General features: G+C 41.4%; 2 protein-coding genes across 3 annotated transcripts in view; both read right to left on the bottom strand.

Annotated features, from left to right (window-relative positions):
* Window positions 1-3,332: 3,332 nt before the first annotated feature.
* Window positions 3,333-18,774, bottom strand: LOC137887059 (NACHT, LRR and PYD domains-containing protein 1-like). Its single transcript, XM_068729829.1, is given in 14 exon segments — window positions 3,333-4,729; window positions 5,492-5,633; window positions 6,632-6,748; window positions 7,347-7,612; window positions 8,490-8,707; window positions 9,461-9,507; window positions 9,666-9,715; window positions 9,864-9,901; window positions 10,338-10,511; window positions 11,947-12,120; window positions 14,718-14,891; window positions 18,045-18,127; window positions 18,129-18,168; window positions 18,716-18,774. Coding segments are annotated over 14 exon segments (1,953 nt in total). The 3' UTR covers window positions 3,333-4,358.
* Window positions 18,775-23,287: 4,513 nt separating this feature from the next.
* Window positions 23,288-25,956, bottom strand: part of LOC137887086 (protein NLRC3-like) — a 5,778-nt gene continuing 3,109 nt past the window's right edge. The window contains exons 4-5 of one of the 2 annotated variants that reach the window (XM_068729864.1): window positions 24,967-25,956; window positions 23,288-23,474 (exon numbers count right to left, since the gene is read on the bottom strand). The exon at window positions 24,967-25,956 is cut by the window's right edge and continues 799 nt beyond it. In XM_068729864.1, coding sequence (XP_068585965.1) covers window positions 23,288-23,474; window positions 24,967-25,956 — 1,177 coding nt within the window. Of the gene's footprint in view, window positions 23,475-24,962 lie in introns of those variants that run through there. The other variant, XM_068729865.1, reaches the window with a different exon arrangement.

The following is a 25,956-nucleotide window of genomic DNA, read 5'->3' as shown; positions in this document are numbered from 1 at the left end:
TAAAATAGTTTATTTTGATATAGAGAAAGCATGACTCCATGTGGAGAGACGCCTATTGATTAAAATGTATGAAATGGATATTGGTGGAAGGATGTATAACTGGATGTTGGATTTCTTGTAGTCTATCATTCAAGGTAAAAGCTGGAGATGCTGTGTCAGATGAATTCACTGTTGTAAATGGGATCCCTCAAGGTAGTGTTATTAGCCCTATATTATTCAATATTATGATAAATGACGTCTTTATGGATAGTGATAGAGATATTGGCTCCTTGCTCTATGCTGATGATGGAGCGATATATTAGACATGTGATCAGTAGCATCCAAAAGGCTCTATGTAATGTTGAGAAGTGGTTGTATGACTGGGGGTTTAAGATGTCTGTTGCTAAGTCCTGCTACATGCTATTTACCAGAAAGAGAAATATAAACAATACTCAGCTTAAATTATATGGGCAAAGCATGGAGAGGGTGACAGAGTTTAAATATTTAGGCTTATGGTTTGATGAAAGATGTTTGTGGAGAACTCATATTAAGCATATTGAAACTAAATGTAAAAAGGTGCTCAATGTTATGAGAGCAGTTTCTGGACATGAATGAGGAGCAGATAAACGGTCACTATTGAATATCTATAGGGCCATTATATGATATAAGACTTAGCATGGGTGCAATTAAATCTACGCCAAACAAGGCTCTTCTGGTGGAAGCTGACGAACTGCCATTAAGCTTAAGACGATCGAAACTAGCTCTGGCATATTGGGTGAAGCTAAAGGGACCTGGAGAGGAACTTCCCACAACAAATGTGCTGTGTGAATGCTGGGAATACACCCGAATTAAAGACAAAGGGTTTGGTTGGACTATCAGTACAGTAGCCAAAGAATACGGTCTAAATGGGTTACAGTATGGGCCCAGTGTAAGGTGGGGAAATGTTCCTCCTTGGATATTACCAATTCACAATGTGGATTTAACACTCATAGAACAGAGGAACAAATGGATGGAAAGAAACTCAAGTATACATCAACAATGATTATTATAACTATCTGCAGATTTATACAGATGGATCTAAAGACAACGGGAATGGACACGTAGGATCAGGGGCATTCATACCAGAATTTAGTGTGACCTCATGTAAAGGAATTAATGACAGACTGTCTGTCAATGAGAGAGCAGATATGATTGCAAAGAGAGCACTAAAACTAAAAGAAGAGGAGATATTGAATATTCTTTTTGGGAAGGGGGAAGCTAAATCATTAGTAAGAGAGGCAGTACGGGATTTATGGCAGAAGAAGTGGGACGACAACAAAAGAAGACATTATTATAACATTCAGAAATCCATAAATGGGAAGACATACAAAGGGAAGTATAGAAAAGAGGAGGTCATATTATCAAGGCCGACATACAGGACTTAACTCAACTCTGTATTTAATGGAAAAAATGGACTCAGATAAGTGCACTATTTGTATAGTATATAGTGTGGATGTGGACTCAGGGAGCAACACACTGCTGCAGGCTCCAATTGTGGTGGTAAAAAAATATCCCGTACCTGCTTTGCATGAGTCTTTTGATGCTGAAATAAAGAAAACCAAAGACCAGAGGTTCCCTTCTGGTTATTTATTTTCTGCACAGAAACGGTTCAATCATCACAACAGAATGCGTACAGTCTCAGTGAGGAAGAAGCAAGAAACAAGTGAACAAGCTTTCTTTATACAGAATGAGCAAAGGTGGGGGCCGATGGCCAACCTTACAGACATTCTGGTCTCAGACTTTTGGTCTCAGACTGATAGGAACAACAATGAAAAACAAAACGGCTCAAAGGCCTTGGAACATTCTCAGACAACACAACTCCGGAGCCGTGGGTTGCCGACCCCTGAGCTAACATTAGCTAATTTAGCAAACTCCCCACACATACAGTCTTGGCTATTTTACTGAACCCATGGACGTTACAAAGAATAACAAACAATCACCCTCCACACTGTGTTGACATTGACGTTGCGTCTTGCTGTCAAGTTTGAGTTAGCTAGCTTGTTAGCCTTAATTGGCTTAACGTTGACCTCGCATATAAGCTAGTCACCAACTCGGTCATGTTAGCCTTTTGTAATTCAGCATTTTAAAATGCAAAGACAGCTGGAATATGGTGAACCAACAATATGAAGATATTCTAAACTGTTGCTTCTGTTGAAATGCCAAATGTTTTAACAGGTGACTAAAAGACGTTACGAAAATGGCGGCGTGACAAATCCAGATGGGTTAGAAATGAGGTGAGGTGGTGGGCGGGGCCTCTCAGAGTACTTCTGACACCACCTGTTTTAACTATGTACATGTTCACCAACACTAGGGGGCATCTTACTCAAGCTGTTGCTGAAATAACTCTGAAAGAGTCCATGGACTTTGACACTGCATATGTAACACTGGGGGACTTACTGTGTAGGAGAGCTAGCATTTTATCCATTAGCTACGACATAATAGTATTTCTGTCTCTGAGAGCGAACTGTGCTTCAGTTTGAGCAAACCAGACGGATGCTGGCGTCTCCCAAAACTCCGGCAGCTTGAGCTAAACTGCGTGCGCCATGAAGTTCGTCTCTGGAGACGTCCAGTAGACTCAGGGTCACCAATGTAGGAGCGCCGGAATAAACAAACTTCTCTTTGTGGCTGCACACCACTGTCGCCGTTTATTTCAACTCCCAACAACATGACATCCTGAAACACTGAATGTACTGAGTTACATTACACCACTGATGGAACAAGAGCACAAAGCTCTTCATAGATCTAGCCTCTTATTTTTGCTCTCAAAGTTCAGCAGATTGATGCATTTTACTTTAAAAACGTACAAACTTTTATTCCACAGTCCAACAAAACCCTGTGGGAAACGCTGCCTTGTATTGTTGTTGCGTGCTCCTCCTGCACATTCTAAGAATACATTTTAAAGAGATAAACCTGTACCGGTGGTCAACTATTTTATTGTTCTCGACCGCGGAACATGGATCTTTATTTCTTCTTCTGATTCTATTATAATTCACACTCTACTCCCTATACTTTGGTTTCAATATAGTATTGTGCTCGGATAACTATTTGGAGCAAAAAGAATACTTTTTATCTTTTTGCTCTGTGATCCACTGGTTTAAATCTTTTTCACACTGTACCCAGGTCTCTCCTATTTCCCTACTGCCTGTGACCGTGTGTGTGTGTGTGTGTGTGTGTGTGTTGAAATCAGGACGTGTGCCGTAGTGTGAGCTGTTCTTCAGCTTACCTCAGGGGCTGAGCGGTAACCTGTAGAAGAGGACCCTCTCTCTAAGTTCTTTGTCCTGATCGAGATGAAAAGATGGAGCCGTAGAAAATAGTTAAGCTTTAACTTGTTTATTTAAATCAAAGTATATTTCTTTGGTTACAAATATAGAGAACAAAATGGTTCACAAACAGTTTGCAACACCCGAGTAGAATGAAGCCTTCACCAGCGAGCAAAGTGTTGTGGAGAAAAGTTCAAATTAAAATGTAACACCGATTAAGACTTGCACCTTCCCTTTCCTCTGCCAGCGCACAAAGGACTGGACTTATGACACTCTTGCTCACTGTTAGGTACAACACAATGAGAACATGATATCACAGGAACAACCGATTATATGAGCTTTGTTGCCAAGCATGGATTATATAACAGAGTAAACTTCTACATGTCCTCTTCAGGCAGGGTTGTCCGACTGCTACCTTTATGAGGTAGGAGCCCTGTCCCCAAGCAATAAGTGACCTTCCATCAAGCAATGCAAAAACATGAGGTGGATAATAGTTCATATGGTTCATACAATTCATAGGTAAAAAGGTTACAATGGTCCTCAGGTGATGCAACCTGTAGCACACCACAAAAGAAGAACTTTAGGTCGTTTAACTCTCAGATCACTATTTTTGATTATGAAATATCAAAAAGAAGAACACAACAAGAGGAGCTAAGAGGCCCCAGATTGATCCTGATCAATCATCTTTGTGTGTGCGTTTTGAAATTTCTGTATGAATCCAAAATTTGACCATATATGGTGACTGTGTGTGTGTGTGTGTGTGTGTGTGTGTCTCGGACTGCACTCAGTGTAGGACACGTGTGCAGCAGGCGCACGCTTTGGAGAGCCACAGATCCCTGTAGCCTCTTTAAGTTACTTTCATTTTAGTTTTTGGTCTTTTTTTGGACATTGTTTTCAATATGGTGTCCTTCTAAAACACCTACTGACCAGGGCACTGTTAAAGATTACAATAAGTCATGTGAGACAACTGTTGAAGAGATTCCTCATCGTCGTCGTCGTCGTCGTCGTCGTCGTCATCATCATCATCATCATCATCATCATCATCATCATCATCATCACTCCACAGTTCTTGGTTCATCTTCAGCTGAAGTTCAGCGCTGTGTAAAGATACGGGTCCACCTCACAGAGAGCAGTGATCAGAACTGAGCAGGCTTCAGATCCCTTTCTTCTCACCGTGTCCACCACGTCTCGTGCTTTATCTGCTCTGTCTTTTGTTCTGGCCGACTGCATTTCAGCGTCAGTGATCACTCCGTGCTCAAGAAGTTTATCCAGCAGGTGGTTCAGGACAGGATCAGACGCTCTGATGATGAATTGAGACCGAACTGAGAACAGCTTCTGGTCTGCTGGGACCCTGTCCACTGCCGGGACCCTGTCCACTGCCGGGACCCTGTCCTCTGCCGGGACCCTGTCCTCTGCCGGGACATTACTCTGTTGAATTTCCACTCTTGTACCTAGAAGATAACCAAGAAATTATTGTAAAGTTCAAAAGAAATGAAAAGTCTGTTTGTGATGTGTTCAAATGCAGTCTGTATTTCCTAATCATTTGAATTGTGTGGAAGGATCAAATTGAAACATGTTGATGGTTTACTCTGACTTCAGAGCGGTTGAATAGATTTCTTTGGACGGTGGAGTCTTGTAGACCAGCTGCTATAACAAAACTAAACAAAAACCTATCTGCCAACATGGATCATCTATGATCGGTAATCTGCAGCAGATCAATGTGATCAGAGATCTCTAAAAGTTATATGTGCTCCCTGTTTTCTGTTGTGCCGATCAGATCCGTGACTCCGATCTGAACCGTGAGCTTTATGATCCGTTGCACCCGTACATGTAAGGCAAGGCAAGTTTATTCATTTAGCTCATGTCAGCAAGAATTCAAAGCACTTCACATGAAACATCAAAAGCCCAAAATGCAAAAGAGACATTATAAAAAGACATTTAAATACATTAAAAAGCCAAAATAAAAACAAGCTAAATAGCATAAAACAGGTATAAAATAGACTCATTAAAGTTACAGCACAGTGTTAATAAACAGGAAAGTCTTCAGCCTTCATTTGACAGAAGTGAGAGTTGCATCTGTCCTGCATTTTGTTCCAGATATATGGAGCATAAAGACTGCAGCCTCAATAAAGAATGATATGAGATGTGGAGCTCCCTGAATGTTCATGTTCTGTTCTACTCTTGTCCATCACTGGGTGTCTGATAGTCTTTACCTTCCAGTAAAACGAGACGCTCCCAGACTGGGTTCCTCTCTTCGTCCTGGACCGACAAAGTCACTGTCTCCATGTTGGGGGTCAGGAGAACTTCAAATGTCGGATAGAAATCTGGTCCATACGTCAAGTCAAACTGTTCACACTGAAAACAAGAACCAGAAGTCAAAATATGTATCTGCTACCTCCCTGATTGTGAATCTTCAGTCAAACTTGTGTTTGTACAGCGTCTTTTTCTGGCAGGTCACTGGGGATCCCTTCATCCCAGCGTTTCATCAAAAAACACTCCGAGACGTTTGTTTTGTTTCTATGACAATATCTTGACAACGTTTCACCACTCTAACCTCTCTATGATCGACTAGCATCGCCCCTTTGCTTTTTATTATCTATTTGGGCTTCTATCTATTGGTTTGACTTTGTTTTTCATAATGAGCACCATCATACTTTGTATAGATGAGCTGGAGAATGCTCAATCTGTCAGCCGTAACGTTAAGAGACAAGAAGACGATGCGTCGGAGACGACGTGTACGGTGATAAAATCACTCACAAGCTATAATCTGTGTTTAATGTTCAGGACAGACAGACAGACAAAACAAGCTTCTCTTTCATTTTCTACAGTGAAAAAACTGAATGTGTGTCACGGTTAGGCTTTGCGTGTGTGTCTGTGTGTGTGTGTGTGTGTGTGTGTCTCTGTGTGTGTGTATGTGTGTGTGTGTGTGTGTGTGTGTGAGATTCTCCTGATTGTTCTTTCACTTCACCTGTTCCCAGTCACCTGCCCCTGGCTTTTCCCTCTGCCAACCCCACACTGCACTCATTCAACTCTCCTGCCTGCAATCTACTCACCACCCCCCACATATACTCCCCTGCTTTCCCTGTTCTGGTTGTCACATCGTCTTTGTTCTTCCCAGTGTGTGCTTCGTGTTCGGGCGTTTTGGTCCTCGTGTTTGCGACTTGCTTTTTTTCAGTTTTGATTTTTGTTGGAGTTGTTTTCTGTTCCTGTGTTGGATGGCTTGGAGCCTAGTAAAGACACCTTGTTTTCCACGTCACCTCGTCTCCTGTGTCTGCGCCTGAGTCTCTGATCTGCCCCTCAAACACGACAATGTGGACACAGACCCTTAGAAGGGTAGAAGTGACCTGACTCACCTCAGGCTGGATCTTGAATCCCTCAGGTTCACAGTGGACTTTGTAACTTTTACCAACGTCCAGCTCACATTTGGAGGAGATCTCAATGTATCTCGCAAGTTGTTGATCTCTGGCAACCTTCATTAATGGGACATTTATATTAGTTTAGTTTAAGCTCAGATAGGCAAGGTAAATTTATGTGTAGATCTAAACATGAGAATCATTATGAGGATATACTGTAGATCAATGAATAAAAGCGTAGAATAAATGTTTCTAGATAAAACCCCTACAGCACTGCAAACAAACAAGTCATGTCTTCATGGTGACTATTAAAAGGCTAAAGAAAAGAGATGAGTTATCAAATGTTCATCTTCATCATTTGAATTCAGAGTGCTGTTTCTTTCTTCTTTTCTTTCTCCGTCTGTAGATTCAAAATTGTTCTTTTAACTTTTGGAACTAACCTCGTCCAATTTTCAAAAAAGGATTTGTGTGTGTTGTGTTTACTATTCATGCCATCTGGTAGAAGCATCACGAATGTTAGTGGCAGATGAAAAAACATAATGAGAAGAGAATCAAAAAAACTACAAAAAACAAAGCAATCTGAAGATTTACAGTTCAGATAGATTTGATTCTTAGCACAGCACGAGAGCAAAGTGTGAATCGTCTTTGTGGAACCAGCTGTGGCTTAAAACAAGAGTTTAAGTTGCTGGTGAGCACATATGACAGACAGCTTTACCTTAAGAAAAGGGATGTTGTCCTGCAGCAGAAACACATTGAGAATTTGATGCCTGATGAGCGGGGGTCGGAGGAACAGCAGAACTTTGCCCCTTATTGGCAGCCTGATGTTCAGAAACCTCCTGACGATATCCCAGACCAGGCCAAAAGCAGAGAGGTTAGGGACCTTCACCATCACATGAGTCTCCGTGATCTCCAGCGGCTCCAGGATTGTCATTCCATCATCGGTGATGTGGACGACGGACAACAGGCCGTCAAAGACCAACGCTGTGGGAGTAAAGAGCTGTTAAACCTTTATTTATTATTGATGAAACAGGTTCACCCCAAACCAATTAATTTCTTACCACTTGAGTTCAGTTTGTCATTTTTTTCTCCACCAGGAGAATCGTGCGATTGGTCTCATGCGTGTCTGTGATTGAGTGAGTGTGCACCTCTGTGTCTGTCCACAGCTAATCTCACCTTCTGCTACAGCTGACTGCATAATGTTTCAGTTATGGCAGCATTCTCAAGGACCTCTTGTGGTTGAGTTGATTCACACTTCCTCTAAACAACTGTTATTGCCTGTTTCATACTGCCATTGACTGCCTGCTAACCCACCACTCTTAACAAACCCCCGGCCCCTAGTGATACTCCAGCTGAGTGCATCACCCCCACTGACTACTATGTGGCAAGAGACACAACGGAGGGACAGTTTGCGGTGTGTTCGGCCTAAAGGCTAACGGAATGGACGATGTGTTTGGCAGCTAACGAAGCTACCGGTACACACTCTGCTGAGTACCTCTCTGCAGCTGCTCTGTGGATCACTTTCATTGTTTTAGACCGTGTGTTTGGCTAACCGCTAACAGCTAACAGAAGATTGAGCGGATTTCCTGCTTACATCACCGCTTGTTTTTGAGTTTGCATGAAGTGTGTTAGCCAATTGACTCTGCAGCCTCCCACTCCGCCCCTATCCTTTACCTTTTATTTTTGAATTCATCATTATTTTCCCACATGTGATTTGTCTGGATCTGTGTATTTAGTGTTACCAATCTATTATAATTCATTTTTTTGCATGTTACCAGATGTAGCTAGTTTTAGGCATTAATACAACTCTTTGTAGTTTTGGTAATGTATTCCTTCACACTGAAGACAGCCATGTCTTTACCGTCCTTTGTTTCACAGTGTGGGAGGTGGAGCTGACAGACTGCAGCATCCTCAGAACTCTTGATGTCGAACAGCGGCCCTGCGGCCTTCTTGCCGGCTGGTTGGAGGAGGCCCTCGTCCCATTGGACAGTCCTGTACAGCAGCTCTGCCTCTTGAGCCATAACAAACACCAGTCCAGTCAAAGAACACTGGAACACACCTGGACCAGGACACCTGAACCTGTAGGACACGGAGAGGACGAGTTAATATAAGAAGCATCTATTGGCCTGTTAGTCACATGATCTGTTTTCACTCACAGGTGTCCATGTGCAGCACAGGGAAACTGATCGTAGTGTAAAGCGTGATGACACCCAGGGGACAACTCCGCTCTTATTCAGGGCGTTTTCAGACCCGTAGTTTGTTTGCTTTGTTGTCGATTCAGAGACTCATTTCGTACAGTGGTTGCATTTGCTCCTCGGTTTCTTTGTGTTCACACAGCGACGTTCGAGACTAATGTCATGTGAGAGAAAGCTGTTCTGTCATTGGTCAGACACATTACCGGGAAGATTCTTCTTGATTATGGAGCATCAGCAGCATGTACTGCTTATTGTGAACATACTCACAAGACAATTGTTCTTGAGATGTTGTTCCCACTTCCCTCATCCCTGCCCACCTCCTCACCTGCATCTCATTCCCTCATCAACCTCTCTCTATTTATATACCGGCTCAGACTCTTTGTTCTTCTGTCAGTTCGTCATCGTTTCAATGTCGCCTTTTGTGTTCAAAGCCACCTGAACCAGTACCTGAACCGTGAATGAATGCATGCACAGTTTTATTAATCAGATTTTAGTTATTTATATGGATTCTACACAGTTTTATAAATAAGGTCCAGGTCCTGTTTTGACTTGCTGCCCACAGACAACAGACCTTCGTTTAGAATCACAGCTTGATGAACCATGAAAGAAGCTGGAATAGTGTATTTCATAGGATTACCTGTATGAAGATTCAGCTGTGTGTTCAGGTGAGAATGAGAATGGAGCCTGGAATGAAGAAGGCACAAAGTTAGTCATTTGAATAGAAATCAAGTAACAAGCCACAGTTCTCTGCCCTCTGTTCCCCTGGTACACAATAATTACATTTACTCAGTAGGGAAACCTCAAGAAATAAACTTCACGCTCTTCAACTGCTGCTCCCTCACCTCTTTGTCGGGAACATTCGTTTTCACATCCAGTTTGCCGTCGGCGTCACCTGATGGAGAGAAGAAGAGAAAGAGAAACATTAGCAGCCAAAGTTCTTCAAACAGCTCTAACAGAAGATACTTTTTGTTACGATGAGGCTCATTAAGATCAGACTTAATGTAGAATAGCTTGAATGGGGACATTCTTTCAATACTCACATTGTTTGTGTTTCTTAGTGATCAACCTGTCATCCAACCTGTTGGGAGGAACACAACCCCAAAAGTTATGGATCAAGTTTTAAATAATTGTTGGTTCTTTGAGTTAGCCAGCTTCATAGTCCTAATATGAAGCAACTAATCTGCTTCATGATCACGTCACCTTCATGTTGTGAGCGTGCATTAGAGGAAATAACATCACAGGAAAACAAAACCAACTACCTTTTTTCACTCTACTGTGAAATCCCACGACTTGTAAAAGCTTGCTTGGCTTTGCTTTGTCAGCTTTTATTTTATTGTTTGCGGAGAAATGAAAGAAAGGAAACATCAGAGGAACTGCACTCGATGGTAAAATCTCTGATTATTTGGTCTTGAAGAGAGAAAAAGGAGGGAAACCCTCACTGTGAGTAAACCGCCCTGTGTTTTATTAACAACACTGCTGAACCAGCACGGACTGACTCGGACCCCCTCACTGACCTCAGAGTCTCCAGTCTGCAGTCTGGACTCTCCAGAAGGTCACACAGCAGCTTCTCTCCTGAATCCTTCAGGTCGTTTCCTCTCAGGTCCAGAACTCTCAGAGGTGACGGGTTGGACTTCAGAGCTGAGGCCAGATAAGAACAGCTGACCTCTGACAACCCGCAGCGCCACAGACTGAATGAAGGATAAATGATTCAGATAAAAATCCATTTATAATCCAATCAGATGTGTTCAGGTTTTAAATGTGGAGCTGACTTCATCATTCTGTTACTGCAGATCTTCATCATAATATCTACTTTATTATGAGTAGAAACACACACCACAGTAAATAGTTCACTTCAGAGAGTAAACTTTATCAATTTAAATATGAGTTCAGATGATCTTCTGTGTACAGATTACCGTTTACCAAACATGTGATGTACTTTAACAGCTAACGTTGGACATTTTCTGCAGTTTCTTTACTGCAGTTGACTTCTGTGACTGCAGACTAAAAGCTTAGTTTATACTCACCACAGTGAAGCCGGAACGCTCCACAAAATGATGTGATCACGGCCTGCGAGTCCTGAGCGAAGGCTCCGCAAGTGGTCGCACCGCTTGGTCGTGCACCTCTGAATCTTTGCTACGACTAGGCACAAATAGTTTACTGATAAAAGCACTATTTAGATGTCTGCTCAATAGTTTTAGATGCTTTAGAAACAGGAGGTCTTAAAAATCTACATTTGAGGAAATATTTAACAGACAAATCAAATAGTTTACAGGATATTTAACCTTTGTTTCTTCATAATACATTTAATACTTGACTTGTTTACAAGGTTTGTGTAAAGGTAATAAAGTCTCCATGAATATGAGATATGAGTTTACAGATAATAACAGTTCCTCCTCTTCGTTGTGGAGGTTGGTTTGTGGCGTTACTCTGGTTGTCTTCCTGATTCTTCACAGTTCATTTAGTTTGTACGTCCTCTGGTATTTCAGAGAATAACTCAATTAAAAGCACGTTGAGTAGAAACACCTTTTGTTCACGCTCAGAGCTCACACGCCATCTGCAGAAGCTCACGCTACGGTGCCACGCCCAGGTGGAAACAAAACGTACATTTAGTCCAGGAAAAATTAAAAACTTAAAAACTTTATGGGTGTAAGTTATGTTTGTACATTAATGAGATTAAATGGTTGATTAAACAGATAGGAATAGTATAGATTCATCTTCTTTAGCTAGTTAAGGAACAGCATCAACAGATGTACTGATCTTTCTCTCATAAGTTTTGGGTTTGTTCTAGAGTTCTGTGGGACGTTAGCAGACCTGGTTCTTGTGTTTATGGTGCATGCAGCCGAGGGTTAGTCCACTTTTATTACACTTTAAAATCAAGTGTTTGGAGCTAATTCAATGTGTGAGAGCATTTGGTTTGACGTTGCTTTGAATAAGATTTTGGTTGTATTCATCTGATGCGTGTTCAGCCTCATTTAAAGTTTGAGAATATTATCAGTGTAGAAATGTGCCACATTTTAATGTTGAAGTCTTATTTCTGTTATAGTACCATATTCACACCCTCAAACGTACAGGAAGAATAATATGTAGTAAAGATTCATCCGTGGAGCTGAAGCGTGGACTGACCTCAGAGTCTCCAGTCTGCAGTCTGGACTCTCCAGAAGGTCACACAGCAGCTTCACTCCTGAATCCTTCAGGTTGTTGTAACTCAGGTCCAGATCTCTCAGAGGTGACGGGTTGGACTTCAGAGTTGAGGCCAGAGAAGAGCAGCTGACCTCTGACAACTCGCACCGACTCAGTCTGAATGAAGGATAAATGATGTAAGTTTAGAGGACAATGTTCATTCAGTGTCAGGCGTTTAGAACGGAGACGTTTAGAAAATGTAAACTCCAAACACATGAGCTGAATGCAGGTTAAAAACTGTGAGGGACAAGAAGTGAATAAGAGCTCTCATTAACACTAATGACAACGTGCTGCTGCTTCAAGAAACACCAAGTGACTCCACTTGAACTCTGCCAGCTCCATCTAAACTCATGTCAGCCAACACTAAGAAATACAAACACAGAAACTCATTTAAGATTCAACTCAAGAACACAAAGTTAACAAAGACACCAAATGAGTCAGGAGGACATTTTAGAAAATATGTGAACAAAAGTTATGTATTTTAGGAATAGTGGAGTCATAAAATCAAAGCAGCTTCAGTTTAAGCATCAAATAGATTCATAAAAATGAAGAAAAAGCAAAATACTGAAAACATTTGTTGTTGTGTGATAGAGAGATATTTATTCATTGTTTTGAGTAACTTTAATCATTTACTGGAGAAAACCTGATGGAATACAAGATGAAAATCAAGTACATATTATATTTATGTAACATAAATAATAATATTAACAAATATTTGTTGGTGGTTTAACGATTTATGAACATTGTTTTGCAACTCTAGGTTTATTGAGGCTTTTTTTAATAACAAAAAGCTCAACATTGTTGTTTTTTACAGAATCTGTGTTTTCCAAAGTTGTGTATTTGTATGATGATAAAAACTGAATATGGTTCAGAGAATTATGTTGTTTATGATCAGATGTCATCTGGTATTTTACCTTGGACTGTTGGAACTATCTTCATCTAGATCAGGACTCTTTAGCCCCTCGGTTGCGGCTCCCTGAGTCTACATCCACACTAATACGTTTTCGTTTAAAAACAGAGTTTTAACAAACAAAAACGATCTCCGTCCACACGGTGCTTCAGCATCATTTTCGAGATGATCTCCGTCCAGACTACAATGCCAGAAACGAATATCGCGTGACTGTTCACGTACACTGGGCATGCGGGTGGGGCCGGTGTAAACAGGAAGTAGATCGGTTACTCAAAGCCGCTCGTGACTTCAGACGGCCGTTCCGTAGGTCTGATAACCCCGCTGGACACACCGCTCACTGATCGATCCAACAACAGCTGCTTCCTCCGCAAGCATCCTATTACGTCGCTGTCAAGCACCTTTCCCTGCAGGTGGCTCATCATGATTTGCAGACCCCCGCCCTTTAATTCTGCGTGGACGTATTCATTTGCTTTTACTGCCAACAATGCTGGCTTACCCGTTTGACATGTGGCGAGAAATGTAATGTAGAAAGCAGGGACGTGAGGTCAGGGGAGGCAGGTGAGGCAGAGCCTCCCCTGACCTCATGAAAAGTAAAAAACAAAAAATTATGAGAGCGAGTGCCCCTGTGTCGGGTTCATGCTTGTTCTGTTGTTGCTCTTCTTCTACGCTTCTCTTCTTCTTCTTATATTTTGCTTTGACCGCAAAAATGTAAGATTCTATATCCAAGTTTTAAAATGTCTCAAAAAACAGTGAAATGTGACCAAATCAACAGCAATTCAACGTCGGACAGGTAAAGTAACCTTTTATGTGTTTGTTGTTCTCTTTATACATCCTGGTTGTTACGCACATTATCGCGGAATCTCACGATTTTCGAGGGTGGCGCTCGCAAGCGCTCCGCTTCTGAAACGCTCCCGCTGGAATCAAATATGTACTTTACCTATGTGTGTGTAAAGAATGCCGATATGAAATATGAAAAACAACCAGTAGTCAATGTGCAAGCTGCCAATTGAATGGTGACTTAAGCTACTCTATTGGGTTCATATATTTGTAAATCTGACTTATGTAGTGTCAGAGCCTCACCAGACATGAACCTCACCGCACGTCAAGAACAAGAACAAGCATATGCTGAAAAGTATCACGCTGAAGATGAGCCAAAAAGAGCAATTTCTCAACTGTTGCAGCAAACTGAGCAAGTTATTTCAATATATATCAAGTAGCTTTTGCGGCTCCAGACAAAATTTATTTGGTGGAAAATAGGGCAAAATAGCTGTTTGGATAGTAAACGTTGCCGACCCCTGGTCTAGATTCCAGAAGAAGAAAAGCCGATCCGTCCGATGTGTTCTCTAAACGATAGAAACAAGGAGTTCCATTTGGTTTTCTACTCTCCTTTTTTACCGTGAACACGGCGATGCTTTGTTTGGTAAGTCAAACATAGATTTTATGAATATGGATGATGCACAAAGACTGAGGTGGCTGTTTAAAAGTGGAACATATAACTTAATAAAAGTCTGGAAGAAGAGGAAACAACATATCTCTTTACCAAGTTTTAGTTTTTATTTTCTTCTTCATGTTTTGTATATTCAAGACCAGAAGATGTCTGGAAAAAAGTGGTGTCTTGTAATCCCATGTGGGATGGAGCAAATGTTAGGCAATAAATGAATAAATATGATTGATTTAAATCTATAGCTCAACGTTTCTCTGCCACAGTTAATGAACTTTTACTACCGCTGAGGCTTTAAGGTCCTTTAAGATCAGTATAATATCAGCTTCATGTCTGCACAGGAGTAAAGAATGTTGGACTGACCTCAGAGTCTCCAGTCTGCAGTCTGGACTCTCCAGAAGTTCACACAGCAGCTTCACTCCTGAATCCTTCAGGATGTTTCTACTCAGGTCCAGATCTCTCAGAGGTGACGGGTTGGACTTCAGAGCTGAGGCCAGAGAAGAGCAGCTGACCTCTGACAACTCGCACCGACTCAGTCTGAATGAAGGATAAATGATGTAAGTTTAGAGGACAATGTTCATTCAGTGTCAGGCGTTTAGAACGGAGACGTTTAGAAAATGTAAACTCCAAACACATGAGCTGAATGCAGGTTAAAAACTGTGAGGGACAAGAAGTGAATAAGAGCTCTCATTAACACTAATGACAACGTGCTGCTGCTTCAATAAACACCAAGTGACTCCACTTGAACTCTGCCAGCTCCATCTAAACTCATGTCAGCCAACACTAAGAAATAAAAACACAGAAACTCATTTAAGATTCAACTCAAGAACACAAAGTTAACAAAGACACCAAATGAGTCAGGAGGACATTTTAGAAAATATGTGAACAAAAGTTATGTATTTTAGGAATAGTGGAGTCATAAAATCAAAGCAGCTTCAGTTTAAGCATCAAATAGATTCATAAAAATTAGGAAAAAGAAAAATACTGAAAACATTTGTTGTTGTGTGATAGAGACATATGTATTCATTGTGTTTAGTAACTTTTATCAGTTACTGAAGAAAACCTGATGGAGAATACAAGATGAAAATCAAATATATATTATATTCATGTAAAATAAATAATAATATAAAAAAATATTTGTTCGTGGTTTAACAATTTATGAACATTGTTTTGCAACTCTTGGTTTATTGAGGCTTTTTTTAATAACAAAAAGCTCAACATTGTTGTTTTTTTACAGAATCTGTGTTTTCCAAAGTTGTGTATTTGTACGATGATAAAAACTGAATATGGTTCATAGAATTATGTCGTTTATGATCAGATGTCATCTGGTATTTTACCTTGGACTGTTGGAACTATCTTCATCTAGATCAGGGCTCTTTAGCCCCTCGGTTGCGGCTCCCTGAGTCTACATCCACACTAATACGTTTTCGTTTAAAAACAGAGTTTTAACAAACAAAAACGATCTCCGTCCACACGGTGCTTCAGCATCATTTTCGAGATGATCTCCGTCCAGACTACAACGCCTGAAAACAAATATCACGTGACTATTCACGTACACTGGGCATGCGGGTGGGGCCGGTGTAAACAGGAAGTAGATCGGTTCCTCAAAGCCGCTCGTGACTTCAGACGGCCGTTCTGTAGGTCTGATAACCCCGCTGGACACGCCGCTCACTGATCGCTCCAACAACAGCTGCTTCCTTCGCAAGCATCCTATTACGTCGCTGTCAAGCACCTTTCCCTGCAGGTGGCTCATCATGATTTGCAGACCCCCGCCCTTTAATTCTGCGTAGACGTATTCATTTGCTTTCACTGCCAACAATGCTGGCTTACCTGTTTGATATGTTGCGAGAAATGTAATGTAGAAAGCAGGGACGTGAGGTCAGGGGAGGCAGGTGAGGCAGAGCCTCCCCTGACCTCATGAAAAGTAAAAAACAAATAATGATGAAATAAAATAAATATTAATATGTATCTACTGATCTGTGCTATACATGTAATTTCTGTAATCCAATCATTTCAAGCATTTTTATAATAATAATCTCTGAATTAGCGAATGTCTTGTTTAAACAGAGGAGACAGTGAAGTGAGGCAGAGACGAGTTGTTCCTCACCTCACACTGTGAATCCTCACTAACTGGGTTGAGATCGTGACTTTAGATTTCTCATTGTTTGTCACCACTGTAATATCTGTAGACTCTTTTATTATATGTCCTTTCTTTACATAGAATATGTACTGTATTTCATGTCTGTGTAGAACATATTTCGTGTTGCTGATCTGACAGAAACCGCAGGGAAAAAGCACAGAGGAGGCAAACAGTACCTCTGCCTCACTGAAGGGGGCGAGCGAGAGCCCCTGTGTCGGGTTCAAGCTTGTTCTGTCGTTGCTCTTCTTCTACACTTCTCTTCTTCTTCTTATATTTTGCTTTGACCACAAAAATGTAAGATTCTATATCCAAGCTTAAAAATGTCTCAAAAAACAGTGAAATGTGACCAAATCAACATCAGTTCACCATCGGACAGGTAAAGTAACCTTTAATGTGTTTGTTGTTCTCTTTATACATCCTGGTTGTTACACACATTATCGCGGAATCTTACGATTTTCGCGGGTGGCGCCTGCGAGCGCTCCGCTTCTGAAACGCTCCCGGTGGAATCAAATATGTACTTTACCGATGTGTGTGTAAAGAATGCTGATATGAAATATGTAAAACAACCAGTAGTCAGTGTGCAAGCTGCCAATTGAATGGTGACTTAAGCTACTCTATTGGGTTCATATATTTGTAAATCTGACTTATGTAGTGTCAGAGCCTCACCAGACATGAACCTCACCGCACGTCAAGAACAAGAACAAGCATATGCTGAAAAGTATCACGCTGGAGATGAGCGAAAAAGAGCGATTTTCAACTGCTGCAGCAAACTGAGCAAGTTATTTTCTTCTCTTCATAAGAGTTTGATATTGTTAAAACAGGTGAAATAGCAACATGTCAAGAATTGTCTTTATTCTTGTTCTGTAATTTCATAAATACAATAAACTACAGTTTTTGCATCTATAATATAACTATAAAACTTTATAAGATGTAATATCAAGTAGCTTTTGCGGCTCCAGACAAAATTTATTTGGTAAAAAATAGGGCAAAATGGTTGTTTGGATAGTAAAGGTTGCCGACCCCTGGGCTAGATTCGAGAAGAAGAAAAGCCGATCCGTCCGATGTGTTCTCTAAACGATAGAAACAAGGAGTTCCATTTTGTTTTCTACTCTCCTTTTTTACCGTGAACACGGCGATGCTTTGTTTGGTAAGTCAAACATAGATGTTATGAATATGGATGACGCACAAAGACTGAGGTGGCTGTTTAAAAGTGGAACATATAACTTAGCCAGGTATCTGCAGAAAGTCTGGAAGAAGAGGAAACAAATATCTCTTTACCAAGTTTTAGTTTTTATTTTCTTCTTCATGTTTTGTATATTCAAGACCAGAAGATGTCTGGAAAAAAGTGGTGTCTTGTAATCCCATGTGGGATGGAGCAAATGTTAGGCAATAAATAAATAAATAAATAAATATGATTTATTTAAATCTATAGCTCAACGTTTCTCTGCCACAGTTAATGAACTTTTACTAACGCTGAGGCTTTAAGGTCCTTTAAGATCAGTATAATATCAGCTTCATGTCTGCACAGGAGTAAAGAATGTTGGACTAACCTCAGAGTCTCCAGTCTGCAGTCTGGACTCTCCAGAAGGTCACACAGCAGCTTCACTCCTGAATCCTTCAGGTCGTTGTAACTCAGGTCCAGATCTCTCAGAGGTGACGGGTTGGACTTCAGAGCTGAGACCAGAGAAGAGTAGCTGACCTCTGACAACCTGCAGTTATTCAGTCTGAATGAAGGATAAATGATGTAAGTTTAGAGGACAATGTTCATTCAGTGTCAGACGTTTAGAACGGAGACGTTTAGAAAATGTAAACTCCAAACACATGAGCTGAATGCAGGTTAAAAACTGTGAGGGACAAGAAGTGAATAAGAGCTCTAACAATATAAACAAATATTTGTTGGTGGTTTAACGATTTATGAACATTGTTTTGCAACTCTTGGTTTATTGAGGCTTTTTTTAATGACAAAAAGCTCAACATTGTTGTTTTTTCTCTGACAACCTGCAGTGATCCAGTCTGAATGAAGGATAAATGATTCAGATAAAAATCATGTCATGGACAACGTGAGTCTGTGGACATTCACTGCCTCTACTTTTTGTTTTGTTCAGCCAATTGGAACAACAGACACATTTCTTTGAGCTCAGGCAAATCCTGAAAATGTATGAACCAAAAATGTGAAACCCACAGACTGTATAAGATGTGGATGTAGTCGTCGTGACGTCACCCATTGGTTGGTGGACTGATGTTTTGAAGCCTTGATTTCAGTGTTTTGGCCGTGACCATGGGTACATCCCAAGTCCCTTAATTGTCATTTCCTCGCTCCTCGCTTGAAACGGAAGTTTTCCTGCTCCGCCATATTGACGGCCGTCCCAAAGCTCTTATTTAGCTCGGCGGAGGGATGAGAGAGGAGGGATCTCTGAGGAGCCATGAGCGAGGACCTACGAGGACAGTCTTCCAGGAAGTGTTTTAACGGCGGACACGCCCCCTCTTTGTTCATCAGTTATGTGATTGGACGCTGCAGCCGATCGGACTGATGCGATTTTTTTCAACATGTAAACAGTGAAGACGGATCAGATTAAACTCTACTTTATATTTGATATGTTTTCTGATTCAGTATCTGGTTTAAATATATGTTCATCTTAGATCTGAACAACTAAAGGACCACAAACAACTTTCTTCATTTGTTAGAAAGATTTGTCTTTTCATGATCTGATATTTTCCTCAATAACTTTTATTATGGAAACAATTAAAGTCAGAGAGCTTTTTACATCATTCATCATCATTACATTCAGTCACATGAGGCTGATCATTCATGAGTGTCTGGTTTGATGAGTTATATCATTTAAGAGAAACCATAATCATATTCTGGGTTATTTAATAATCAATAAACATACAGACGCAAATAAGTCATAATTATGACAAACGCATCCTGCAGTAGAAATCGATCCTGCGCTCATTAACAGAACAGTTTGTTAAAGAGGTAACAGACTACAGATAGACAACACCTCTACAGTGATGATTACTGTGCGTCTTTATTATTAGTATTATTAGTTACTATTATTAAGAACAGTGATCATGTGTACAGACACAAACTATCAAACGTCTCTCCAGCTGTTAAAGCCGACTGACAGCTGATCCAGCTGTGATCAGCTGTGATCTGCAGCCGCCGTCATCAGAAACAGACGTCGCTTCATGTGATGCTTCAGAGGAAAGGACGTCTCATATTTCCTTGTTTCCTATCTCCTCGCATGGTTTCCTCCATGCATCCCTGGTGGGAGGGACTAAGACGCAAGGAAATGACCCAAGTGAGGGAAACGGGGATGCAAATAAGAGACTTGGGATGTACCCCATCTTGGGTTTTTTTGCAACCAGTGAACAGAAAGTGACCATATTTGGACTGAGGAGGAGTGACGTAGAGGCGCGTATACGTCTCTGGTAGCACAAGGTAGCCCCGCCCTAAAGCATACCCTGCTTTATGGTCTATTTCAGTGATTTTCAACCGCTGTGCCGTGAGAGATCGTCAGGTGTGCCGTGGGAAAATGTCCAATTTCACTTAATCAGTCCCAAAAAATATTATTTAGTTGCATTGCAAATACGAATTTTCCATTGTTGAGCGTCTGGGCTGCACTATAGTGGCTGGCTAAGTAATTAATACTCTTCCATGCCAGTGGGTGGCAGTAGGTAGCGCAATAATGACCGTGTTAATTTAAGACGGTAGAATTAAATGATGGGAGAGGTTGAGGTGACAAGACGAACAGAGATGGAGAAATATTTGAAAAGAAAAATATGCAGACTCTGAACTGAACCCTGGACAACATTGTAACCCAGAAGAAAAGCCTCGTAAGGATCAACAAATTGAGGGACTTATCATTAAATAGTCAGCATATCTCCGGCCCTCGAGAAAATATCATATGTCTATCATAACTGGCCATAACGAAGCATCTCACTGGGCTAAACCTCCAGCTTCAGGGACGAGGACGTGTGATCACAGACATGTATGATCACAGACATGTGTGATCACAGACATGTATGATCACAGACATGTGTGATCACAGACATGTGTGATCACAGACATGTGTGACGCAGTGAGAGCTTTCCAAGCCAAGCTGAGTCTGTGGGAGACTCAGATGCAGAAAGGAAACTTGGGTCACTGTCCGTGTTTCAAGCCGTGTCTCCACCGCTGTGATCCCGACTGAGCATTTTGCTGATAAACTGGTCTCACACTGGGCACAGAATTCACTCAGCGATTTGCCGACATTGCAGCTCAGAAATTTTATTTGAACTGCTCAGCAATCGGTTTGCAGTTGATGTGGAAAGAGCACCTGTACACAATAGAATGGAGCTGATAGACCTCCAGTGTAATGACACACTCAGGGCAAAGTGTGACTCTGTGGGCGCTGCAGTTTCCAAGCTTCAAACCCCTGAAACAATGCCTCAACTCCGCCTACATGCTGCTCAAATGCTCTGCATGTTTGGAAGCACATACCTGTGTGAGCAGCTTTTCTCTGTGATGAAGATGAACAAAAACCCACACAGGAGTCGTCTCACTGATACACACCTTCACTCCATCTTGAGGGTTTCCACAGCACAGAACCTAACCCCAGACACTAATGAACTGGCAGCCAAGAGAAGATGCCAGACATCAGGCTCTGGTACATACAGTTGTGGTCAAAAGTTTACATACACTTGTAAAGAACATAATGTCATGGCTCTCTTGAGTTTCCAGTTATTTCTACAACTCTGATTTTTCTCTGATAGAGTGATTGGAACAGATACTTCTTTGTCACAAAAAACATTCATGAAGTTTGGTTCTTTCATTACTTTATTATGGGTTAACAGAAAAAGTGACAAAATCTGCTGGGTCAAAAATATACATACAGCAACATGAATTAGCAATTTTGGTGACTTAGAAAGTTGTGTCAATGAAATGAGCTTCATAGCATGGCCTCTTAACTTCTTGTGAGTGATTATGAGTGACTACAGCCGGTGACTTCTCTGAGGCCATTTAAATAGGGCTCATTGGATACAAACGCCCACAAACGCTACAATGGGAAAGTCAAAGGAGCTCAGCATGGATCTGAAAAAGCGAATCATTGACTTGAACAAGTCAGGAAAGTCACTTGGAGCCATTTCAAAGCAGCTGCAGGTCCCAAGAGCAACAGTGCAAACAATTGTTTGTAAGTATAAAGTGCATGGCACTGTTTTGTCACTGCCACGATCAGGAAGAAAACGCAAGCTATCACCTGCTGCTGAGAGAAAATTGGTCAGGAGGGTGAAGAGTCAACCGAGAACCACCAAAAAGCAGATCTGCCAAGAATTAGAAGCTGCTGGAACACAGGTGTCAGTGTCCACAGTCAAGCGTGTTTTGCATCTCCATGGACTGAGAGGCTGCCGTGCAAGAAGGAAGCCCTTGCTCCAAAAGCGGCACCTTAAGGCTCGACTGAAGTTTGCTGCTGATCACATGGACAAAGATAAGACCTTCTGGAGGAAAGTTCTGTGGTCAGATGAAACAAAAATCGAGCTGTTTGGCCACAATGCCCAGCAATATGTTTGGAGGAGAAAAGGTGAGGCCTTTAACCCCAAGAACACCATGCCTACCGTCAAGCACGGTGGTGGTAGTATTATGCTGTGGGGCTGTTTTGCTGCCAATGGAACTGGTGCTTTACAGAGAGTAAATGGGATAATGAAGAAGGAGGATTACCTTCAAATTCTTCAAGATAACCTAAAATCATCAGCCCGAAGGTTGGGTCTTGGGCGCAGTTGGGTGTTCCAACAGGACAATGACCCCAAACACACATCAAAAGTGGTAATGGAATGGCTAAATCAGGCTAGAATTAGGGTTTTAGAATGGCCTTCCCAACGTCCTGACTTAAAATCCCATTGAGAACATGAGGACAATGCTGAAGAAACAAGTCCATGTCAGAAAGCCATCAAATTTAACTGAACTGCACCAATTCTGTCAAGAGGAGTGGTCAAAGATTCAAAGAGAAGCTTGCCAGAAGCTTGTGGATGGCTACCGAAAGCGCCTAATTGAAGTGAAAATGGCCAAGGGACATGTAACCAAATATTAGCACTGCTGTATGTATATTTTTGACCCAGCAGATTTGATCACTTTTTCTGTTAACCCATAATAAAGTCATGAAAGAACCAAACTTCATGAATGTTTTTTGTGACAAAGAAGTATCTGTTCCAATCACTCTATCAGAGAAAAATCAGAGTTGTAGAAATAACTGGAAACTCAAGAGAGCCATGACATTATGTTCTTTACAAGTGTATGTAAACTTTTGACCACAACTGTATGCATAAAATAATGCAGGCTATTTCTTTTTCCACTTTGTCCAATATCCATTATATCCTGTTTATTAAATGTTGACCCTATTTGGCCCTCAACGCAGTCCCAATTTTTAATTTTGGCCCTCTCTGTCATTTTTTTACATTTTTGGTTGTTGGTGTGCCGCGGCTCAGAAAAGGTTGAAAAACACTGGTCTGTTTGACTCTAAATGGACCATAGTTTATTAATTGAACATCATGCTGTATTGAAGAAGACTTAAACTAGAGATTGAGACCATAAACTCATGTTTACAATGTTTACTGAGGGAATAAATCAAGAGAGAAGTAAAGTAATTTTAGACTCGACTTCTATACAACCAGAGGAGTCGCCCCCTGGTGGACACTAGAGAGAATGCAGCTTTAAGACATGAAGCATCGGCTTCACGTTTAGGAACTGGAGGTTGCTGCTTGGGGAAACCTCAGTCAAGGATTTGTAGAAATACAAAAACAACGAGACCATGTACAGTCAGTGAACTGACCTCAGTGTCTCCAGTCTACAGTGTGGACTCTCCAGTCCAGCAGACAGCAGCTTCACTCCTGAATCCTGCAGGTTATTTGTCTCCAGGTCCAGCTCTCTCAGATGTGATGGGTTGGACTTCAGAGCTGAGGCAATGACTTCACAGTGAGTCTCCGAAAGTCTACAGTCCTGAAGTCTGTCATGGCACAAATATTTGTTAGATGTAACGATGAAAGAGGGCACTTTATATTTACTTTATGCATTTGATGACAAAGACAAAAGAAGTTCTTGTATTCGATTTGAAATATTACAACTAATTTCAAGAAGTGGAGGAAAAAAGTTGTCTGTTGTCACCAAGAGCTCTACATTACCTCAAAGCAGACGTGTCTTATGTGTCTAAATATATGTGTATAATCCATAGACTGTAGCTGCTGCTATAATGTTAGCATAACCTAGCACGAATCGAACTGAACTCCATTCAGAAAACAAGCATTTAAAAAGTTGTTTTCCTGTCGTAATGCTGCCAGACCTAACAAGGCATGAATTAAGACTTTTTACAAATCAACATCATTATGTTGTTATTTTAGCATCATTGTTATCTGGTTATTGCAATTGAATTTCAGCAAAATCTGTTTATTTTGGGTTCAATCAGCTGTAGTAAACCAGGCAACATGTGGCTTGCTAGATAAAGTGAATACGTTCACCGAGCACCGCCGGATGATGTTATGAACACAACGGCGTTTGGTTTCTGAGACAAGGGGTCTAGATCAGCACTGACTAAATATCTTGTAAGCTTAGTAATAGTGTAATACATGTATTTTTGGTTTAGAGGGTATGATTTAAAAATGTTCATGTTCAATCTCATTATTATGTACCCAAGATCTTCCTCATTGGCAGTTTTTTGTTGATTGTAAAAAGAAACATTATTTTTCAGTAAAACGCATTGGTGTGATAGTTTGTATATTTTAAGATTTAAACTACTTATCTAAACTGATTTATTAAGTTAATGAAATTAGGGCTGCAACTAACAATTATTTTAAATAATCGATTAATCTGTTGAATATTTTTTCGATTAATCGGCGGGGAAAAGGCGAGTGAATAAAAACGTGTCTTTAGTCTTGCAAACTATTCCACCCCTGCTTTACTACTGTTATTAACGCGCTAACGCTAACTTGTCAAGCTGGATAACGAGTAAACAGCAGCACCAGAAGAGCTACTGGAGGGACGTTACGTTCCTCACTTCAAAACGGAACAACAGTAGGATTCTGTAGTGACTTAACCTGCTGTTGAACTCCCTTCCTCCTCATCAAGGACTCCAACATGTTTACGTTTTAGGTGCTGAATCATCACCGTGGTGCTCCTGTGCCGCGCCATGTCGCTTTTGCATATCTTGCAATTAACACACTTTTTTGATTTATTCAGTGTGAAATGCTCCCACACCTCGGATGACTTTGGTCGTACTGATTTCTCTGCCTCCGCCGTGTGTTACAGAACAACGTTACGGGTCTCTCCGATGGTCTTTCCTCTACCTCCGCTCTGCTCCGCGCTCAACTCAACTTTTTTTTTTATACTCAAACATCTCCGCGAGTTATTGAGTGGCGTAATAATCGCGCGACACAACGAATCGATAATGAAATTCATTGCCATTCATTGTCGTTGTTGAAGCCCTAAATTAAATCTGGACTTACACAGCTTTCCTGCAGTTCCTCACAGCTGGAATGAGTCTCCGTCGTCCCTCTTTTGAGGTGTTGAACTTCTCAAGGTCCAACTCATCCAGAACCTCCTCTGACATCTGCATTATGTAGGCCAGAGCTGAGCAGTGGATCTCTGAGAGTCTCTTCTGGACTCGGTTCTCCGACTTCAGGAACTCTTGGATCTCCTGATGCACCGAGTGGTCGTTCATCTCCGTCAGACAGTGGAAGATGTTGATGCCTCTGTCAGGAGAGATTTCAGAACTGTTCATCTTCTTCAGGTTGTTGATGGCTCTCTGGATGATTTCTGGACTGTTGTCTGTCCGACCCAGCAGACCTCCTAAGAGTCTCTGGTTGGACTCCAGAGAGAGGCCATGAAGGAAGCAGACAAACAGGTCCAGGTGGCCATTTTTACTTTTAAGGGATTTCTCCATGGCTCTCGTCAGGAAGACATCCAGGGTTGGGTAATCATCCCACCCCATGAAGTCCTTCAGTACCTCTGTCTTCCTGTTTGTGAAACAGTGGAACATGTAGACTGCAGCCAGAAACTCTTGAACACTCAGATGAACAAAGCAGTAGACAGTTTTTCCGAAGATCACACTCTCTCTTTTGAAGATCTCTGTACAAACTCCTGAGAACACTGAGGCCTCCGTGACATCAAGACCACACTGCTCCAGGTCTTCTTGGTAGAACATGATGTTTCCTTTCTCCAGATGTTCAAACGCCAGCCTCCCCAGCTTCAGAAGAACTTCCCCATCAGCCTCCGTCAGCTCCTGAGGACTCGTCTCATGTCCTTCATGGTACTTCTGCTTCTTCCTCTTTGTCTGAACCAACAGGAAGTGTGAGTACATGTCAGTCAGGGTCTTGGGCAGCTCTCCTCTCTGGTCTGTAGTCCACATGTGGTCCAGAACTGTAGCAGTGATCCAGCAGAAGACTGGGATTAGACACATGACGTGGAGGCTCTTGGATGTCTTGATGTATGAGATG

This window comes from Cebidichthys violaceus, unplaced genomic scaffold, assembly GCF_023349555.1.
Source record: "Cebidichthys violaceus isolate CVI_PGR_0920_01 unplaced genomic scaffold, fCebVio1.0.p SCAF_48, whole genome shotgun sequence".
Classification (NCBI taxonomy): Eukaryota; Metazoa; Chordata; class Actinopteri; order Perciformes; family Stichaeidae; genus Cebidichthys; species Cebidichthys violaceus.
Note: the sequence above shows the minus strand (reverse complement) of the source record. Positions and strands in the feature narration are given on the sequence as shown.